This window comes from Zosterops lateralis, assembly GCF_965231275.1.
Source record: "Zosterops lateralis genome assembly, chromosome: 26".
Classification (NCBI taxonomy): Eukaryota; Metazoa; Chordata; class Aves; order Passeriformes; family Zosteropidae; genus Zosterops; species Zosterops lateralis.
In genome coordinates, this window is record NC_139786.1 from 1,443,032 (window position 1) to 1,459,209 (window position 16,178).

The window sequence follows — 16,178 nt, forward strand, 5'->3', positions numbered from 1 at the left end:
CGCGCCGCACCCAATATGGCCGCGCGGGGGCGGAGCCCGCCGCTCCACCGTGTGTCGCGCCGTCCGCGGCCACCGGGGGCGGGCAGCGCCGGCCGTGACGCGGCCGCCACGGCGGAGCGGCGGCACCGGCGGGCGGAGCCGCATCGCACCCACCGGAGACAGCGGCGCTGCCGCAGGTGCCACTCCCAACATGGCGGCGGCGCTGCCCCGGCTCTCCCTGCCGCTCCCGCGAGAGGAGGGGGTGAGTCCTCGCGAGAGCTCGGCGCGGCGGAGCGGCCGACATGGAGCCGAGCGGCGGCCCCGGGCCGGGCCCCGTCCCGGTCCCGGGGAACAACAAGGGCCGCGGTGGGGCGGCCGCGCCCGGGAGGGGCCGCGACTTGGCCCGGCCGCCGCGCAAGGACTCCGAGGTCAGCGCCGCCGGGAGCGGGGCGGCCTTCCCGGGCGGGGCGGGCCGCGCCGGGCCTCGGCCAGGGCCTGCCCGTGGGTGCCGGTGCCCGGGGGCGGTGCCGGTGTCTGGGCGGTGCCCGGTGGTGCCGGTGTTGGTGGATCCCTGTGGGTGTCGGTGTCCAGGGGTGCCGGTGCCCGGGGGGGCAGTGTCCGGCTCTTCCAGCCCAGCCTGGGCACCGCCTTCCCCGAGCCCAGCCCAGTCCGGCCGCTCCCCCGGTACCGGTTTCCCGGGCTGTGGAACCGGGAGGCCTCTCCCTGCCTGGCCTGCTCCGACCTGGGGCTGCCCGCACCCTGCTGGGCTCGGTCGGTGCCTTTTCCCCTCCATCCATCCCTTCCCCAGGCCTCGCTGTCACCGGGCTCGGCCCGCCGGTCCCGGACGGGAGTGACGGGGCTGGCCCGGGGCTCTCACAGCCCGTGCGGGGGTTTCTCGGTGTTACCGGCCGGTCCCAGCCCGGGGCGGGCTGTCGGGTCCCTCGGACCGGGGATGGATCCAGCAAGAGGCGACCGAACCCCCCAGGGACACCCCCCGAGCCTTGGGGGTCAGAGGGTTGTGTGGAGCTGAGTTATCCCGGGGCTTTTCCAAAGTTTTTAATTCCTGGGATGGTGCAGAGCTGTTTGCACCCAGAGATTCCTCAGAAAGGTCCCTGGAATGCCAAGGGAGGGATGTGAGGGGGAATCTTGGAGAGCCTGAGGGGGCTCCCAGCAGAAGGGAGCAAGTACAAGGGAGGATATTGGAGCTGCCCCATCTCAGACTCCTGGAATTCAGGGTTGTTCTGATGTGGATCTGCTCCTCTGTCAGGAGTGGGAGCCCCCAAATTTAGGAGAGTTCTGCTGTTGGTTTGCAGCTCGTTTCGGGGAGTGCCCCAAAAATTGTGTGGATTTGATTTTCAGGAATGTGTGGCCTAAAATACGGGATTGTTCTGCTGTGGCTCTGCTCCTCACTCAGGGGTGGGTGTCCCAAAATTCTGCTCAGGGTCTGCCCCTCACTCAGAAGTGGGAGCCCCAAAATTTGGGCGAGTTCTGGGGTGGCTCTGCCTCTTGATCAGGTGTGGGAGTCCCATAATTCAGGAGAATTCTGCTCTGACTCTGCCCCTCCTTCAGGAGCGGGTCCCCCAAAATTTGGGATGGTTCTTGTATGGGTTTACCCCTCACTTAGGAGTGGGTGAGAGGATTCTGTTCTGGATCCTCCCCGTGCTCAGGAGTGGGAGCCTCAGAATTCTGGAGAGTTCTGGTGTGGATTTACCCCGTGCTCAGGATCCCAGAATTTGTGAGGCTCTTCCTGTGCATCTGCCCCGCTCAGGGCTGGGTGCCCTGAAACACTGTGGGTCCTTCTCTAAAGGAACCTGATATTTTTGCTCCAAAGATTCTCCTGGATGGTTTTGCACCCTCTCCAAAGCTATTTAGAATTGTTTCATCCTCACTAATCCCATCTGTTGGAATGGCACAGGGGGATAACCCAAATTTCCCCATTTTTTTTCCAAAATTGGTGAGCTCTGAGAGCTCCCTGCTCTCCCAGAACCCTGTCCTTTTTCTCCTGCCGTGTTTGTTGTGCTCTGGGGGTGCTGCAGTGGCTCCACGTGGCACAGCCCACGCAGGAGGAGGTGGGCTGGAGTTGCCTCGGTAACGTTTGTGCTGCTGCAGGGATGTTTTTGGTCCCTAAAGCAGGAAAACCAGCCCTGGATTTGCAGGAGGATGAGGTGAATTGTAAATGTTTTCAGGGGTTTTGGTTTTCCTGAGATGTGCTGTAATAGAATTGATTTTTTTCCTTGTGTTTTCAGGGCTATTCGGAGTCTCCAGACCTGGAGTTTGAATACGCAGACACGGATAAATGGACAGCAGAGCTGTCAGGTAAGGAATTCTTCTCTGATGGATCATTTAATCAACCATAATTTCCTCTCCTGGTAGAATTAAAGGAGCTCTGTCAATTCCAGTATCGCTTTATTATTATATTTAAACACTGCATTGATGTTAAAAGGGACAAGAAATGTGTAATTACTATTTTTGGCCTTTATTACATTTTGATATTTTGGCTAAAACTGCAGTTCCCAGGGCTGAATTGCAGCTTGGTGCAGGTTTTTGGAGCTTCTTCTCTTTTGGCAGAGCTGTACAGCTACACAGAGGGGCCAGAGTTCCTGCTCAACCGAAAATGCTTTGAGGAGGACTTCAGGATCCACAGTAAGAGCCTTTTTCTGGATTCCTCTTCCCCTGGAGAGGGACAGGGATTTCTCTTCCTAGAGAAGAGGAGCCTGATGCCTGAGCTCACTGGGGTCTGCAGCTACTCCTGAGGGGCAGCTCCAATCTCTGTGAGCAGGGAAAGGAGTCAAGGGAATGGAGCTGTCAGGGGAGGGTCAGGCTGGATATCAGGGCAAGATTCTTCTCCCAGAGGGTGCTGGACTCTCCTCAGGCTCCCCAGGGAATGGGCACAGCCCCAAGGCTGCCAGAGCTCCAGGGGTGTTTGGACAATGCTCTCAGGTGTTGGATTATACCCTTTTCTGACCCAGAGATGGGTCAACTAAGAGGCATTTTAAAAACTTTTATTCTATTTTCAGTCTCATGTGAAGAGTGAGACAATAGAGGTGTTATAATTTACACTATCACAATCAGATATCCCTGTGTCCAGAGCCAGCTCTGCCCATGTCCTGGTGGCTCCTGGACAATCAGTGTCACCTAAACATGAGGGGTCTGTGTGTCCAGAGCCAGCTCTGCCCATGTCCTGGTGGCTTCTGCACAACACGAGGTGTCCGTGTGTCCAGACTCAGCCCCAGCAGCCCTGCCCAGCCCTGATCTAATCACCCCCCAGACAGTTCAGACACCCCAGGAATCCTCCAGTACCACATCCCCTGGCTGTGTTGGCCGGGCCTGCCCTCAGCGTGGCCGTGGCCAAAGCCCTGCCCTGGTTTGCAGTGCGGGACAAGAAGTGGCCGGAGCTGGAGCGGACGCAGCACCGCACCCACGCCATGCGCCTGCTGGACGGGCTGGAGGTGACCGCGCGCGAGAAGCGCCTGCGAGTGGCCCGCGCCATCCTCTACGTGGCACAAGGTGACACCCCCCTCTGCCCCCTTGTCTGCCCCACTGCGCCATGAAATGGGTTATGTCGGGGTGTGGTTAATGTGTATGTGTTATATGGATTGTACAATATAGTAATGGGTTATATTGTGAGAGTTAATTTTATATTGATAGTTATATAGCGATAGTTATATAGTGATAGATAGTTATGTTGTGATATTGTGCCTCTGCCCCTTGTCTGCCCCACTACTCCATAAAATGGGTTATATCAGGACGTAGTTAATCTCTATATATTATATGTATTGTACAATATAGTAATGGTTTATATTGTGATTAGTTTTATAGTGATAGATAGTTATGTTGTGATGTTGTGCCTCTGCCCCTTGTCTGCCCCACTGTTCACTCCATGAAGTGGGTTATATCCTGATAGTTAATTTTATAGTGATAGTTACAGTGATAGTTATATAGTGATAATTATATTGTGATATTGTGCCTCTGCCCCCTATGTGCCCCCCTGCTCACTCCATGAAATGGGTTATTTTGTCATACAGTTAATGTATATGTTATATATATTGTACAATATAATAATGGGGTTTATTGTGATAGATAGTGTTATAGTGAAAGTTACATAGTGATAGTTATATAGTGATAGATAGTTATATTGAGATGTTGTACCTCTGCCCCTTGTCTGCCCCACTGCTCAGTCCATAAAATGGGTTATATTGGGATGTAGTTAATCTATATATATTATATATATTGTACAATATAGTCATGGATTATATTGTCATAGTTAATTTTATAGTGATAGATAGTTATAGTGACAGTTATATAATGATAAATATAGTGATAGTTATATAGTGGTAGTTATAGTGATATATATAATATATGTGTTGGATAGATAGAAGTATATATTTTATATTGTACAGTATAGTTATAATAAGTACTATTTTGAAGAATTTTTCATTCCTTGGGGTTTTCATTCCACCTGGGATGTCTGGAACAAAGGTGAATCTCATGGGACCAGATAGTTTAGAGCAGTTGGGCCCAAAATTAGTCTGATTTCCCTGTGTTACCCCAATTGTGCAGACCTGGAATGCATTACCCAAAGAGGGCAGTTCCATCCTCTGCATCCCAGTTATTTCCTCAGTCTGAGGGGTGTGTTTTCCATAGGAATCCTGTGGGAGGTGGGATCAGCAGGGTCTCTTTGCAGGCACCTTCGGGGAGTGCAGCTCCGAGGCCGAGGTGCAGGCGTGGATGAGGTACAACATCTTCCTGCTGCTGGAGGTGGGAACCTTCAACGCCTTGGTGGAGCTGCTGAACATGGAGATCGAGTGAGTAAAACACTTCAGGAGTCCCTATGGAGCTCCTTGGTAGGAGTTTTTCTGCTTTATGGCACAAAAGCTTATCTATCCACCTATCCCTGATCTGATTCCTGCATCCAGCAGTGACTCCTCTTGTCCTGGGTGGGTGTGTGATGTAGGATTATATCTGATTTCTCCTGGAGCTCACCAGGGTGACTCCTGTTGTCCTGGGTGGATGTGTAATATGGGATTATATCTGATTTCCTGTGAAATTCCTGATGAATCAAAGTGCCTGGCAGCAAACAGGCAGCTCTGCTCCTCCTCCTGCAGCTGTGCTGGGAGCAGGGAGTCGATGGCAGCAGAGTCTGTCTCAGGGTTTGGAGCTGGCCCGTGACAGGGTTTGAATGTTTGAATTCCCCCAAATTCCCTCTGAGCTGTTCTCCCTCCGCAGCAACAGCGCAGCCTGTTCCAGTGCCGTGAGGAAACCGGCCATTTCCCTGGCTGACAGCACCGACCTCAGGTATGGAGTGGGACTGGGGGGAGCAGGAGGGGGTACAGGGTTTTCTGGGAGCTTTGGGAGGCTGAGACAGGCACTGGAAGGGGTCCCAGAGCTGTCCCAGCTCTGAGAGTTTCCACGGGTGTCTGCTGTGCACAGCAGGAATGGGACAGACTGGGGATATGAAAGCAGTAAAATTTGGGAGAGCAGATTCTTTTCCTGTTTGGACTTGCAGAGACTTTTCCCCCAGTGCCTTGTGTGCTGGTGTGGAGCAGGTACATGAATTCCGAATGTTGTCTGGGTTGCTCCAGCTTCTCCCTGATCTCTGGGTGCTGACAGTGCTTCCATAAGTGCTGCCAGTGCCCGGGATTCAGCTGCCCTGGTTTTTGCAGGGTGTTACTGAACATCATGTACCTGATTGTGGAGACCGTGCGCCAGGAGGCCGAGGGGGACAAGCCCGAGTGGAAGAGCATGAGGCAAACCTTCCGAGCAGAGCTGGGTGAGCACCAGGAGCTGGGATGGAACTGCCAGGGCTGCAGACATGGGATTTGGCTCTAGGAGCTGGATAATAGTGACTGGCAGCACTGGGTTGGTTTCTGCTCAACTTGTGGGCAGAGGGAGGTGAGCAGAGGGAGTCATCCAGCCTTTTCTGGGGTGCTCTCTCCCTGGGAAAAAATGGAATATTGGAGCTGTTGTTTCCTCTCAACATAGAGGTAAGAAATTATGGAATTTATGAGGCCTTGGAAGGTGGGAGAGGGAGCTGTCCAGGGTGAGGGGAGGATCTTGGAGCTGATGGGGTGCAGGATCTGGGGATGCTGGTGATTGGAGTGAGACCAGGAATGAGGAATTCCTGGCTAATGGTGCTGTGTGGTTCCAGGAGCCCCCCTGTACAACAATGAGCCCTTCTCTGTCATGCTCTTTGGGATGGTGACCAAATTCTGCAGTGGCCATGCTCCCCATTTCCCCATGAAGAAGGTGCTGCTTCTGCTCTGGAAGACTGTGCTGGTAAGGAGAGGCCGTGGGGTGTGGGATGTGTGGTTTGATACTTGGCAGAGGAGGGAATTCTGCCCTCAGAGTTGGCTGTAATTGCTCCATCCTCTTGTTCTGGTGCTCAGTTTTCCTTTAAAGCCAATCTCAGGTTTTCCCCCATAGGGACAGGACAAGAGAGAAAGACATCAGGCTGTGCCAGGGGAGGTTTAGATTGGATATTGGGAATTTTTTTTTCATGGAAAGAGTGGTCAGCACTGGCACAGGCTGCCCAGGGCAGTGTTGGAGTTACCAACCCCAGGGGGATTTAAAGGACACGTTGATGTGGCACCTGGGGACGTGGATTAGTGGTGGCCTTGGCAGTGCTGGGGGAGCAGTTGGACTTGGTGATCTCAGAGGGCTTTTGTTGCTGTAGGACACTAAAGAAACACTCCAAATATTTCAGAAGGCAAAGAGCATAGAAAAAGAAGGCTTTTATTATCTAATTCTAACTACCTTTTATAAGGTGTTCCAATTAAGACTTAAAATGCATGGTGAATAGGAACAACACCTCTCTAATCCCAGTGGTTAAACCAGAGAAACAGCAAAACACCACCTGGAGAATAATTGTTCTGAGAAAGGATAATTGTTTGCCAAGATTGTTTTGAGAAGAAGCTTTCTTGAGCAATTTTTCCTTGGGAAAAAGTTAGCATTTGCCAGCAGACTAAAACCTCTCAGACCCAGCAATATCAGGCCCACAGGCTTTTCCACCCTGAACGATTCTGTGATCCTGCAAAATGGGTTTGGGAAGGGCAGGTGTAGATTCCCCTGGAGCCCCCCGTGCTCAGCGTGCTGTGGTGTCCCTTGCAGTGCACCCTGGGAGGGTTTGAGGAGCTGCAGAGCATGAAGGCAGAGAAGAGGGAGATGCTGGGGCTGCCTCCTCTGCCCGAGGACAGCATCCAGGTGATCCGCAACATGCGCGCGGCCTCCCCGCCCGCCTCCGCCTCCGACCTCATCGAGCAGCAGCAGAAACGCGGCCGGAGGGAGCACAAGGTGGGGGCAGGGGCTTTGGGGAAGGCACTGCCAAGCTCTGGGCTTGGTTTTTTGGGATATTCCCTTCCCTGTCTCCCCGCTGCAGGCCCTCATCAAGCAGGATAACCTCGATGCCTTCAACGAGCGGGATCCGTACAAAGCTGACGATTCCCGCGAGGAGGAAGAGGAGAACGATGATGACAACAGCCTGGAGGGAGAGACCTTCCCCCTGGAACGGGATGAAGTGATGCCTCCCCCTACCCAGCACCCCCCCAGTGACCGCATCACCTGCCCCAAGGGGCTGCCCTGGGCCCCCAAGGTCCGGTGAGTCCCAGGGGCTCCCTGTTTGGAGAGCTGGAGCAGGGTCAGGGAAACAGAGGCTGCTGGATGTTGGGAATCTCAGCAGGGATGTAGGGAAGCTGTTTGGGATGGAGTGGTCACTTTGCTGTCTGTTTACTTGCAGGGTTGGCTGGGCACCCTTTACCTGACCACAAGGCTTTTTGCTGTGCCTTTCTCTGTGCCTGGCTGGGCATCTTCCAGATGCACAGAAAGATGTGACTCTTCCCTTCTCTCTTTGCTGCAGGGAGAAGGACATTGAGATGTTCCTGGAGTCCAGCCGCAGCAAATTCATCGGCTACACGCTGGGCAGGTGGGTGCAGGGCCAGCCCAGTGCTGCCTTTCTGGGGAGAGGCCAGTTTGGGGGCTGCTTTTGTCTCTGCAGGGAAAGCCTTGGCTGGCTGGTCTGTGGCTTTATCCCTGGGTGGTCTCTGCCCCACCCCTGGGTGCTCAGCCCTGCTCCCAGCCTGGCTCTTTTCCCTCCTCCAGTGACACCAACACCGTGGTGGGCCTGCCCAGGCCCATCCATGAGAGCATCCGCACCCTGAAGCTGGTGAGTTTAGGAATTCCTGCAGTTCCTCCTGCTCTGTGGGTGCCCCTTGCCCATCTCCCTGCTCCCATCACAGCTCAGGGTGGATTTTCCTGAGCATTTTCCCTTTCCTCCACCCAGTGATGGGAGAGCAGCCTTAAGCTTTCATCTATCTCATCCTGGACTCACAGGTTGTCTGAGCCCCTTCCTTAGGGGACTCCATCCCTTCCTTAGGGGACTCCATCCATTCTTTAGGGGACTCCATCACTTCTTTAGGGGGCTCCATCCCTTCCTTAGGGGACTCCAACCCTTCCTGTAATATTCCTGAATATGTAATATTCCTGTAATATCCTTAGGAGGCTCCATCCCTTCCTTTGAGGAGGTTTTCCCCGTCCTTTGGGGGCTCCATCCCTTCCTTTGGGAGGTTTATCCCATCCTTAGGGGGCTCCATCCCTTCCTTTGGGGGGGGTTTATCCCTTTCTTAGAGGATTTTATCCCTTTTTTCATGTCTTCATCCCTTCCCTACTGGTCTTCTCCTACACCTGGGCCCAGCAGCTCCCACCCTGCACATCTACACAGGTCACCCCTGGGACAGGGATCCAGGAGGGATGGGACAGGATGGTGGGAGCAGGCTGGGGCTGGGGACAGCACTGGGGGGCCGTGGTGACCCTGCCCTGTCCCCATGCAGCACAAGTACACGTCCATTGCTGAGGTGCAGGTGCACATGGAAGAGGAATATCTGCGCTCCCCTCTCTCCGGGGTGAGTGTGGGATTGGGATGGGATGGAGATCCCGGGCTGGGAGTTGGGGGCACTTGGTCCTGCCAGGCTTTTTGGCAGGGCTGAGGGGTTTGGTTTGCTGAGGAGGGGGTTTTCTGGGGCAGAGAGGGTCGGGGCAAGAGTTGGGGGTGTCCTGCCCTTGGGTTCACGCTCCATGGTGCTGGTGGCAGCTCCTGGAATGAGGTTTTCTGGTCTCTCCTGGTGCCAGGGGGAAGAGGAAGTGGAGCAAGTCCCTGCTGAGATCCTGTACCAGGGCCTGCTGCCCAGCCTGCCCCAGTACATGGTGAGCTGGGGGGCACTGGGATCCCCTGGATCAGTCCCTTTGCAGTGATGCATCCCAAGTGTTCACCCCCTGCCCCTGCTTTGGGGAAAGGGTGTGTGGCCAGTCCCCTGCAGCTCCCATTCCCCCTCCATCTGTCCCTTCTTCCCAGATTGCTCTTCTGAAGATCCTCCTGGCTGCAGCCCCCACCTCCAAAGCCAAGACAGACTCCATCAACATCCTGGCAGACGTCCTGCCCGAGGAGATGCCGTGAGTGGGGCAGAGGAGCTGGCTGGGGCTGGGCAGGGAAGGAGGGAGCTGGGGGCCTGACCTGCTGTGGGCTGGGGCTCCTTGTGGAACGTGGCTCTGCTCTGCCCTGGATTGCACCCTGCAGGAGCTGGGAGGGGCAGACCCTGCCCCAGCCCAAGGACTGTGGAATCATGGAATGTTTTGGGTGGGAAGGGACCTTAAAGCTCATCCAGTTCCAGCCCCTGCCATTGGCAAGGGCACCTTCCACAGCACCAAGTTGGGCTTGGACACTTCCAGGGATGAGGCAGCCACAGCTCCCCTGGACAACCTGTGCCACCCTGAGAGGGAAGAATTCCTCCTGATACAATCCCTGTTTTCTCAGGACCACTGTGCTGCAGAGCATGAAGCTGGGCGTGGATGTCAATCGGCACAAGGAGATCATTGTCAAGGCCATCTCTGCCGTGCTGCTCCTCCTGCTCAAACACTTCAAACTCAACCACATCTACCAGGTGAGGTGGGCTGGGCTCCAGCTGTGCCTGCAGGGCTTTGGCCATGGCAGGACCTCCAGTGAGTCCCTGTTCACCCACGTTTCTCCTCCCCAGTTTGAGTACATGGCCCAGCACCTGGTCTTTGCCAACTGCATCCCGCTCATCCTCAAATTCTTCAACCAGAACATCATGTCCTACATCACTGCCAAGAACAGGTGAGGGAGAAGGCTGCCCACCTGCGTTTCTGGGGGATGTGGGGAGGGATCCCTGTTTCTTTGGCCCCTCTACAGTCCCTCCCTGGGGCTCAGGGAGTGACTCAGGCTCAGGCAGACCTCAGGGAATTTCCCACCACAGCCCATCTGCAGTGGGTGGGAAGTGGGGGCTGCATTTCCCCCAGGCCAGGGGGGATTTGAGGCAACAGCAAGACCACTCCTCTCCTTCCTGCAGCATCTCCGTGCTGGACTATCCCTACTGTGTCGTGCACGAGCTGCCGGAGCTGACGGCAGAGAGCCTGGTGAGTCCCCCTGCTGTGACACTCCTGCCACCTGGGCTGCTTCCCAGGGGAGTTTGGGATGCAGGGAGGCAGCAGGGCTCCAGCACAGGGCCCTTGCACCCTCAGCTCTCCTGTGCTCAGCCCTTGGTGCTGCTGGGATTTTGGGGAGGAGGATGGGGATGGCAGGTGTCTGCTGAGGTGATATGTGTCCAGAGAAGGGAATGGAGCTGGGGAAGGGGCTGGAGCACCAGGAGGGGCTGAGGGAGCTGGGGAAGGGGCTCAGCCTGGAGAAAAGGAGGCTCAGGGGGGACCTTATGGCTCTGCACAACTCCCTGACAGGAAGGTAGAGCTGGGATTTCAGGTTCTGGTCCCAGGGAGCAAGGGACAGGACAAGAGAAAATGGCCTCAAGCTGTGCCAGGGGAAGTTCAGGTTGGATATTGCAGAAAAATTCTTTGTGAAAAGGATGATCAGGCACTGGTACAGGCTGGCCTGGGCAGTGTTGGAGTCACCATCCCTGGAAGTGTTCCAAAAATGTCTGACTGTGGGTGTGGCACTTGGGGGCAGGGATTAGTGGTGCCCTTGGCAGTGCTGGGGGAGCAGTTGGACTTGATTATCTCAGAGAGTTTTTCCAATGTTAACAATTCCATGATTGGACAATTCCATACCCACAAGCTGTGCTGTCCCCTTTGGACTTGGCTCCTCAGATCACCACAGCCTCTCCCCATCCCAGTTCCAGCCCTGGCCTGACCCTGCACCTCCTTCCCCACAGGAAGCTGGAGACAACAACCAGTTCTGCTGGCGGAACCTCTTCTCCTGCATCAACCTCCTGCGCATCCTGAACAAACTGACCAAGTGGAAACATTCCCGCACCATGGTGAGGGCTGGGAGTGTTCTGGAGCTCAGCACGGCCAGGCACCTGCACTGGGGATAACCTGGGACAACCCAGGGCTTGGTGGGGAGCGAGGAGGGGAATGGAGGCAGGATTGGCACAGGAGTCCATCCCAGCTGGGGTCTGGGGCTGTTCCTCTGGCAGATGCTGGTGGTGTTCAAGTCGGCGCCCATCCTGAAGCGGGCCCTGAAGGTGAAGCAGGCCATGATGCAGCTCTACGTGCTGAAGCTGCTCAAGGTGCAGACCAAATACCTGGGCCGGCAGTGGAGGAAGAGCAACATGAAAACCATGTCAGCCATTTACCAGAAAGTGCGGCACCGCCTCAACGATGACTGGGCCTACGGCAATGGTACGTCCTGGCATTCCCTGGCATTCCCAGCCCTCCCTGGCATTCCCAGCCCTTCCTGGCATTCCCAGCCCTCCCTGGCATTCCCAGCCCTCCCTGGCATTCCCAGCCCTTCCTGGCATTCCCAGCCCTCCCTGGCATTCCCAGCCCTCCCTGGCATTCCCAGCCCTCCCTGGCATTCCCAGCCCTGTGGGAATTCCAGGCTCCATGCCCCAAGCTCACCCTGTGCTGCCTGGGGCTTGGGCAGGTACTCTGGGTTGACCTTAGTGGACCTTGCCTGGTTGAGCTTCCACCAAGCTGCTCTTATCACTCCCTTTCCCAGCTGGACAGGGCAGAGAAAATCAGATGGAAAATTACTTGTAGGTTGAGATAAGGTAGTTCAGTACAGCAAGAGCAGAAAAAAAATAGGTTTGTTCTCTACTTCTCATCAGCATGTGATGCTCAGCCACTTCCAGGGAGCTGGGCTCCAGCATGTGGAGTGGCTGCTCTGGAAGGCATATGTTTTAAATAACAAATTTCCCAGTATTCCTCCTACTTTCCTTAGCTTTTATAGCTGATCTGACATCACAGAGTCTGGAATATTCCCTTGGCTGATTTGGGTCAGCTGGCCTGTGTCCCCTCCCAGAATCTTGCCCGATTCCATGTGCTGGATGGGGTGGGAATGTTGGGAGATGGTGCTGGTGCTGTGCCTGTGGAGCTGTTGGTGGCTCCTGGCTCTTTGCTCTGTTGGAAGCACCTGCAAAGACCTTTCCCAGGTGTGAGGGGGCTGGGGGTGTGTGGGTTGTTGGGAGGAGAGAGAACCAAAGGATATTCTAGACCTAGGACATCATGCTCAGAGTATAAAGTGGGGGGAAGAAGGAGGAATTGAGAGATGTTTGTCATCCTGCATTCCCTAGGATGGGGCCCTGTTCTCCTGAAGGTGCTGAACACCTGCCTGCTTGAGGGAAGCAGGGAATTAGTTCCTTGATTTTCTTTCCTTGTATGCACAGCTTTTGCTTTCTTTATTAAGCTGCCTTCATCCTAAACCCCACCAGTTTTCCAGCTTTTACCCTCGTTGTTCTTCCCTACTCCAGCTGGTGGGGGAACGAGCCAGCGGCTTGTACAGGGCTCAGTCTGGCTGGGATTAAACCACACCACCGAGGGGTTTGGGCTGGCTGAGGAATCCCCAGCTCCTCCCTGACCCATCTCATCCCTGTCCCCAGACCTGGACGCCCGGCCCTGGGATTTCCAGGCGGAGGAGTGTGCCCTTCGTGCCAGCATCGAGCGCTTCAACGCGCGGCGCTACGACCGCGCCCACGGCAACCCCGACTTCCTGCCCGTGGACAACTGCCTGCAGAGCGTGCTGGGCCAGCGTGTGGACCTGCCCGAGGATTTCCAGGTCAACTACGACCTCTGGCTGGAGAGGGAGGTCTTCTCCAGGCCCATCTCCTGGGAGGAGCTGCTGCAGTGATGGACACGGGGAGGAAGGATGGGTTGTTTGGAGAGATCGAGGCTGAGCTGCTGCCACGGGGCAGGGCAGTGAGGTTTGGGGGGGTGTCTGTGGTGGTTGTTGTGGTGGGTTTGGGAAGAGGATGGAGATGGGGAGTCCTTCCTGAGGCCACATCCTGCCCCTCTGCCTCATTCCAGGCTCATCCCAAAGCTGAGGGGGTTTCCTGTTGGGTGGGGGATCTCTGCCCACCCCGTGTGGTGCTTTCAGAGGCACCACCCTTCTCGTGCCCCCCCAGCCAAGGAGGGGGAGCAGGAGGCAGTGTGGGAGTGGGGTCCTTGGGTGGGACACCAGGCTGGCCCTGCCCAGCCCCTCTGGGGGATTGGGGGGGCTGGGGGGGCTTGAGGGGCCAGGGCAGCCTCCCCTCAGCCCAGGAGGGCTGCAGGAGCTGTATATATATTATATATATTTGGTGATACCTCTGCCCTGAGTGTGCCTGGGCTCTGTCCGTGTCCCTGTCCCTGTCCCTCCTGCCTGGAGTTGGGCTGGGATGAGAGTTCCTCATCCTGTGTCCTTGTCCCCACCCATCCCTCAAACCCCAGGGGATACATTGCCTCTTACCAGAAGGTTTAGTCTTACTCCAATTCCACCCCATCACCTGCTGGGATTCTGAGCCTGTGGAGCTCCAGCAGTGAATCCATCTGTGGGGCTGCTCAGCCCCAGGCCTGGAAGCAGCAAACTGAGCCTTATGAGACATCAGAGAACTTCTGTGGGCTCAGCATCGATGGTAACACGCCCTTAATTCCTGCCTGGAGCTGTCCCCATCCTTCCCCCTCAGCCAGGGGTGACATGGACCTGCAGCTCTGGATTCCCAGTGCTGCACCCTGACCTCATCCCCACTATGGGCAGCACAGAGCCAGGGGCTGGATGTGCCTCCTGGAGGGCTGGAAGTGCCTCTTGGAGGGCTAGATGTGCCTCCTGGAGGGCTGGAAGTGCCCCCCAGCATTCTGCACCCACCCCTGGCACCTACCTGGGTGCGTCCAGCACCATCCTGCCCCCTCAAAACCCCATTCCCAGTGCCAGAACAGGCCTGAGGAGCCCGTTGGAGTCTCCATCCCCACCCCTCCTGGCTTTATGGGGCTGCTGGAGCTGTAATTAACTTACGAAAAATGTTGTTTATTGTTTAGAAATGAATAACAAGGTCCCCACCGGTGGGAGGGGGTGTGAGATGTCCTGGGTGAGGGTGGGCACCCCTGGGTCCCTGCTGGGGGCACCCACTGTGTGCCCAGGGTGCCACAGCTTGGCTGAAAACCTTGGCTTTGGCCCAGGTGGGGCTGGAACAGCAGGTTTGGTGCCTCCCCGAGGGGATCCAGGGGTGTCCCCCCATCAGAGCTGGGGCAGGGGGGACATTGCAGATTTTGCAGGGAGGAGGTTTTCACCTCCTGGTGCTGCTGGGGTGAGCAGGGTTGTTCCTGGTTTTGTTTTTGGTGTTTCCCTGCAGTGGGGGAGGTCACAGTGGGTGAAGGGGGGGACAGGACACGCTGGGGAGACTTGGGGAGCCCCCCTGGGGACCCCCAGAGCAGATGAACCACACTGGATACAGTGAGGTGCCCCCCACCCCCAAGACTGGCCTTGCAGGTACCATCAATAACGTGCAGAACTCTGCAAAATGCAGACACCACCCCCCCAAATCGACCAGTTGTGCCCCCAACACCCCCCCTGGAGCACCAGGGAGGGCATTAAAATACCTTCCTGAGGGGTAACAGCATCCCTTTAATTTGGGATGCTTTATCCTTGCAGCCCCCTCCTCACGGATTTATTGCCTGTGCCAGGGGGCTCCAGGAGCTGTGCCAGGGCCTTGTTTCCCCTCCAGGAGGGAGCAGAAGGAGCTGTGAAACTCTGGGGGGCTTTGGGGCTCCTTGGCCCTGCCCCCAGTAACCCCCGAGCACCAGCAGCTGTCCCAGTCCAGTCTGCCCAGTATGGCACTGGGAGAGGAGCAGCCCCATTTCTGCCGCTGGGCAGGGGGTGAGCGGCCAAATCCCAGCTGGGGAGGGGAGAATTGCCCCCAGAACACCCCTGTCCTGCCTGGTGCTCCCCCAGGGGCACAGTCACCACACCCACAGCCCGGGAATCTCCATCAACCCCCTGCAGGTGCTGGGAGGGCTCAGGGATTTTGGAGCAGCCGTTTTTGGGGTCCCGAGCTGCCAAATGGGGCAGCCTGGGTTTGGGGGTGCCTCTTTTCCCTCCCCACAGCCCCCCTTTGGCCCCCTCTCAGTGACATCGTGGTGGGTGTGGGAACACTCGGGGTGTGTGGGGGGAGTGAAGGTGACCCCACCACCCTGACCCCATTCCCTGGTGCAGGGGGGATGAAGGTGACCCCTCTCCCTGGTGCAGGGGGGGTGAAGGTGACCCCACCACCCTGACCCCTCTCCCTGGTCCCGAGGGATGGGGATTCTCTCTGGGGGGGACAAGGTCTCTGTGTCCATCCTGCTGGGAAGGGGGATCATGTAGCCCAATTCAAGAGGCTCCCAGCCCCATTCTTTGCTCTTCATCCTCAGGGCATCAGGGTGGGCGCCTTGTACTCGTGCTGGGGGAGCGGCTCGAAGGGGTGGGGGGCCAGCCCCGGGGGGGCAGCCCGGGCAGGGGGTAGAGGCTGTTGATGGCGGGGTGGGGGCCCGGGGAGGGGGGAATGCCCACGAAGCCGTTGCTGGCAGAGGGGGGATACGGGGGACATGCAGGGGGCCGGGATGGGCTCGGGGGGGCAGCAGCCCCGGGGGGCTCCCAGGGCTCGGCCACAGGTTGGTCTGCAGCTGAAATGAAAGGGAAAAAAAATATAACAATAATAATAATAATAATACAAACCCCAAAAAACCACAAACAAAAAAACCCAACAACAACAACAACAACAAAAAACCAAAAAAAAAACCCCACGAACAAAAAAACCCGCACACACACAAAAAAACCCCAACACAAAACCCCCCCAAAAAACCCCCCAAAAAACTCAAAACCAAAAAAACAACAAAAAATAAAACAACAACAAAAAAACCCCACCACACCCCCCCCCAAAAAAAAACCAAACCAAACCAAACAAAAAATCCCAAAACAAACAACAACAACAACAACAACAACAACAAAA

General features: G+C 56.2%; 2 protein-coding genes across 4 annotated transcripts in view; one reads left to right on the forward strand and one right to left on the reverse strand.

Moving 5' to 3' along the window:
- Positions 1-90: 90 nt before the first annotated feature.
- STRIP1 (striatin interacting protein 1) lies at positions 91-13,896 on the forward strand (the record flags this gene model as incomplete). Of its 3 annotated transcripts, none has more annotated exons than XM_083878355.1 (21): positions 91-241; positions 2,226-2,295; positions 2,548-2,622; positions 3,352-3,486; positions 4,664-4,784; positions 5,206-5,274; positions 5,643-5,749; positions 6,128-6,255; positions 7,087-7,269; positions 7,355-7,572; positions 7,832-7,897; positions 8,074-8,137; positions 8,802-8,873; positions 9,100-9,174; positions 9,323-9,420; positions 9,782-9,908; positions 10,002-10,102; positions 10,335-10,401; positions 11,151-11,255; positions 11,415-11,619; positions 12,819-13,896. In XM_083878355.1, the coding sequence occupies 21 exons, from the start codon at positions 191-193 to the stop codon at positions 13,064-13,066; spliced, it is 2,385 nt and encodes a 794-aa protein (XP_083734481.1). In that variant the 3' UTR covers positions 13,067-13,896. The 3 variants fall into 3 exon arrangements, with proteins under 3 accessions (XP_083734481.1, XP_083734479.1, XP_083734480.1); XM_083878353.1 differs by lacking the exon at positions 91-241 and adding an exon at positions 282-407; XM_083878354.1 differs by lacking the exon at positions 91-241 and adding an exon at positions 2,076-2,144.
- A 1,649-nt stretch (positions 13,897-15,545) lies between these two features.
- The window catches only part of ALX3 (ALX homeobox 3), a gene marked incomplete at both ends in the record, with an annotated part of 3,795 nt that continues 3,162 nt past the window's right edge, over positions 15,546-16,178 (reverse strand). Inside the window, 6 exon segments of the mRNA XM_083878289.1 lie at positions 15,546-15,578; positions 15,580-15,599; positions 15,602-15,673; positions 15,676-15,769; positions 15,771-15,803; positions 15,805-16,083. Coding sequence (XP_083734415.1) covers positions 15,546-15,578; positions 15,580-15,599; positions 15,602-15,673; positions 15,676-15,769; positions 15,771-15,803; positions 15,805-16,083 — 531 coding nt within the window.